At 40.4% G+C, this 4,795-nt stretch overlaps 1 protein-coding gene across 4 annotated transcripts in view; it reads left to right on the top strand.

Annotated features, from left to right (window-relative positions):
* LOC106875447 (SCO-spondin) overlaps positions 1 to 4,795 on the top strand; it is a 56,219-nt gene that overhangs the window by 45,029 nt on the left and 6,395 nt on the right. For 3 of the 4 annotated variants that reach the window (XM_052976047.1, XM_052976046.1, XM_014923599.1), the window contains 2 exons: positions 1,944 to 2,117; positions 3,761 to 3,913. In XM_052976047.1, the coding sequence (XP_052832007.1) occupies positions 1,944 to 2,117; positions 3,761 to 3,913 (327 nt within the window). Of the gene's footprint in view, positions 1 to 1,943; positions 2,118 to 3,760; positions 3,914 to 4,795 lie in introns of those variants that run through there. The other variant, XM_052976048.1, reaches the window with a different exon arrangement.

Raw genomic sequence — 4,795 nt, 5'->3', positions numbered from 1 at the left:
ATATATACATATATATATATATGTATGTATGTATGTATGTATACACTCTTGGAGTGGTTGGCATTAGGAAGGGCATCCAGCTGTAGAAAGTTTGCCAAATCAGATTGAGCCTGGTGCAGCCTCTGGCTCACCAGTCCTCAGTCAAACTGTCCAACCCATACCAGCATGGAAAGCGGACTTTATATATCCCTCTTCTTACTACATATAGGTGTGTGTGTGTGTGTGTGTGTGTGTTGTGTATGTGATGTGTGTGTACCTGTGTGTGTGTGTGCATGCATTTGTGTATATATGTGTGTCTGTGTGTATATATGTGCTTCACAGTTGTCTCGCAATAAATATGCATCATGAATGATACACACACACACACACACACACACACACACACACACACACACATAATATAATTCAATATGCTAATGCTTCCCCCACCATATTTGACCAGTGACATGATAGAGGCATTATTGCCACAACGCAGAGCCTTGTACCACAGACACATCATTAATGCATAAGACATGAATTTACTGTAAATGCTCAATAAAGTCCTTTGTAAAGGCTTTTAAAAATCCCGGCAAAATCTCATATATGTTCCTTTCAATATACAACAACTCCAATATATTTGATCTCGGCAAACAAAAGTGGTATCTTCAAATCTGCTGGAATCAAAGTAGATTTATCAGGAATGTAATAATGCAATATTGTTCAATTTTAAGCTCTAATGTAAAAGAAAATCATATCTTCTTCAGCGTTTATGTCATATTGGTTACGCATGTCTGCACATGCGTACATATATGCATGCTTGCACATACCTGCATGCACACACTTAGGAAATATATGGAATGATTCAGAAAGAATTAGGGACTAGTGATGGGTGATGGGGGAGAAAGAATGAAGGAGAGACGAAAGATTACTCATTTTATTCAGAGTGGCATCTTTTCAAATTTTTGCTCTTTTGCAATGTTGATACCAGTTCAAATATTCTTAAAGCACGATCGGTCTTGTAAACAGGTCATTTACCATGCTATGTCATGGGAAAAATTTCTCGCTGTAGACATATCTTGTAAATACACCTAAATCAGCTCACATTGCCACCTAACCATGCTCGGAGTAGTTATCTCCTCTTCAGTCACAGAAACTGGATGGCGGCACTGCAGAGTTTTATTGCTCCACTTACAATTTGTAAGTGGAACAATAAAACTCTGCAAGACTTTTCTCAGATTTAAAACATGACATTGTTTTTGTTACCTACATCTGAATGGTTGAGCTTTGTATCTTTGCTAGAAAACACCTCCTTCTTCAAAGGAAGAATTTAAGCAATTAAAAACAAAAGAGAAACATACAAAAAGGATCCTATAGAGTTTTCTTCTACCAGTTTCACTCACAAGGCATTGGTCAGCCAGGGACTTTAATAGAAGGCATTGCTTTCTGGGTCTTACCAGAGCATTTTCATTAATTAATGCAGCTACAAAGGTGGCGAGCTGGCAGAATCATTAGCATGCTGGGCGAAATGCTTAGCGGTATTTCGTCCGTCTTTACGCTCTGAGTTCAAATTCCGCAGAGGTCGACTTTGTCTTTCATCCTTTCAGGGTCGATAAATTAAACACCAGTTACGTACTGAAGTTGATCTAATTGACTGGCCCCCTCCCCAAAAATTTCGACTCTTGTGACTAGAATAGAAACGAATCGTTAGCATGCCAGGCGAAATGCTTAGTGGTATTTCGTCTGCTTCTACATTCTGAGTTCAAATTCTGCTCAGGTCGACTTTGCCTTTCATACTTTCGGGGTCGATTAAATAAGTACCAGTTATGCACTGAGGTCAATGTAATCGACTCAATCCCTTCCCCCAAATTTGAGGCCTCGTGCTTCCAGTAGAAAGAATTAATTAATGCAGTTACATACTTAATTTATAATGTTTTTTGTTTTTTAATTTGTTGCTCTTCTTCCAGGAAAATTTGTCTCCACAGGTGGACGTTGGACACAGTGGACGGAGTGGTCAAACTGTTCAGTTGCTTGTGGCTCGGGTCAACAGAAACGAAGACGTACTTGTCAGCCAGTTGGTCACCAATGTGAGGGTGACATCAGCAATGTGCGATTGTGTATGGAAAGAAGCTGCTTTCCAGGTAGCGACAACTTCGTCTTCTATCTTCTATCTCAGTGGTTCACAACCAAGGTCCATATGGCCCCTGAAGGTTCATATAAGATTTTGGGGGGTCCATGCAGCAAAATAGTAAATTGGGGATCAACAATAGTATTTTAAGGGCCCCTGAAAAAAATTCTTTCTCCAACATTTTGCATAGTTGAACGTACGCAAATGAACATGTGAAAAGCAAAATAGGAATTTTGAAAGAAATATCTATGAAACTAATTTTTAAAAATTGAATGGCTATGGGGGTTCACCAGAATAAAATGCTCCACGTGACCAAAATAGTAAATTGGGGATCCACAATACTATTTTAAGGGCGCCTGAAAGAAATTTTGTTTTCGATGTCATCATCATCGTTTAACGTCCGCTTTCCATGCTAGCATGGGTTGGATGATTTGACTGAGGACTGGTGAACCAGATGGTTACACCAGGTTCCAATCTGATTTGGCAAAGTTTCTACAGCTGGATGCCCTTCCTAATGCCAACCACTCCGAAAGTGTAGTGGATGCTTTTATGTGCCCACCGGCACGAAGGCCAGTCAGGCGTATGTATGTATTGGTGTGTATTGCAAGAAATAGTGAGGTTTCTTTCTCTTACATTTTCCATACTTCAACCTACGCAAGTGTGTGGAAAACAAAACAGGAATTTTGAACGAAATTTCTATAAAACTAGTTTTTAAATGGGGGTCCACCAGGATAAAATAGTAATAAAAGGGGTCCATAAATAAAAAAATTGGCTGAGAACCCTTGTTCTGTCTTTAGACCATGGCCATGCTGGGGCACTACCCTGAAGAATTGTAATCAAACACATCTACTCCAGTACTTATTTTTCTAAGCCTGTTACCATATTTTATCAATCTCTTTTGCAAAACTGCTAAGTTATGGGGACATAGACACACCAAAACTATTTGTCAAGTGATGGTAGAGGACCAACAGACACCCCCACACACATCTTTTACCTGTTTCAGTCATTTGACTGTGGCCATGCTGAGGCATTGCCTGAAAGTGTTTTAGTCAGACAAATTGACCCCCGGGACTTATTTTTACCAAGCCTATTACTTATTCTATTGGACACTTTTTGTTGACCCGCTAAGTTATAGGGACATAAACACAATAACACTGGTTGTCAGGTGATGATGAGGGACAAACACAAAAACACACACACAAATAAATACAGGCAATAGTGGTGGGACAAATACTGGTGTTTGTAATGTTGTAATGTTTACGTCCCTGTAACTTAACAGTTCGGCAAAAGAGACTGATACAATAAGTTGCTAGCGATCTATCGCTAAACATTACTTTTGACGGAGTAATCTGAATGCCAAAGGGTTAAACCAGCCATTTTCAGTTCCAAACATTCTACCAAACATTTTTTGTTCAAATTGGCCAGATCTGGCCTCTCACACCTACCTAACAATGTTATTCTAAAAATAAGCAAACACATCATGGAAATCTCAAAGCAACAAGATGATGCTTGATTAGTTCAAAGCAATATGAATGAATATTAAATTTGTGAAAGTAACCTGAATGCTAAAGGGTTAAATACTTTTATTGAAGTGTTTTGTTGAGTATTTCCTCGTTTACAGGTAACAGCGGTGATGCCTTTCCTTCTGTCTTGCAGGTCAGTGGAGTAAATGGGGCGATTGGTCCCAGTGTTCAGCTGCATGTGGTAGAGGACAGATAACAAAGAATCGTGCATGTATACCCTCCGGTGCTCAGTGCCCTGGCAAAAACACTGAACGCATGATCTGTATGAAAAGGAGCTGTGACAAAGGTAAGGCTTTGCTCATTTGAAAAACAACATAGAAGTTCAATGGGTTTTTTTTTTGTCATTTTGGTCATTGGACTGTGGCCATCATGGCTCAGTGGTTAAAGTGTTGGGTTCATAATCATGAGGTAGTGAGTTCGATTCCTTAACTGGGCTGTGTGTTGTGTTCTTGAGCAAGATATTTTATTTCACATTACTCCAGTTCACTCAGCTGTAGAAATGAGTTGCAATGTCTCTGGTGCCAGGCTGTATCAGCCTTTATCTTCCTTCGATGGTGTGGAGAGAGGAGGGGCTGGTATGCATGGGTGACTGCTGGTCTTCCATAAACAACCCTGCCTGGACTTGTGCCTTGGAGGGGAACTTTCTAGGTGCAATCCCACGGTCATTCATGACCAAAGGGGGTCTTTATCCTTTTTACCGGGGTACCACCATATTGAAGGGTTTAGTCAAACAGATCAATCCCACTACATAGCATTAAGCCGTACTTATTCTGTTGAGCCCTTTCACTGAACTGCTAAGTTATGAGGATGTAAACAAACCAACAACAGTTGTCAAGCAATGGTGGAGGGACAAAGACCCACACACACACTCACACACATATACATAAATATATATACATATATCATCATTATCATCATCATTTAACGTCCGTTTTCCATGCTGGCGTGGGTTGGACAGTTTCGCTGAGGTCTGGAGAGCCAGCGATTGCACCAGGCTCCAATCTGATCTGGCAATGTTTCTACAGCTGGATGCTATAGTAGAAGACATGCTCTAGGTGCCATGCAATGGGTCTGAACCCAGAACCATGTGGTTGAGAAGCAGTTCTCTTAACACACAACCATGCCTGCACCTATGAGCCTTACCTGTACCTATGAGCCTTACCTGTAC

Source organism: Octopus bimaculoides, chromosome 23 (assembly GCF_001194135.2).
Source record: "Octopus bimaculoides isolate UCB-OBI-ISO-001 chromosome 23, ASM119413v2, whole genome shotgun sequence".
NCBI lineage: Eukaryota > Metazoa > Mollusca > Cephalopoda > Octopoda > Octopodidae > Octopus > Octopus bimaculoides.
The sequence above is the reverse complement of the archived record's forward strand: the minus strand, read 5'-3'. Positions and strand labels throughout refer to the sequence as shown.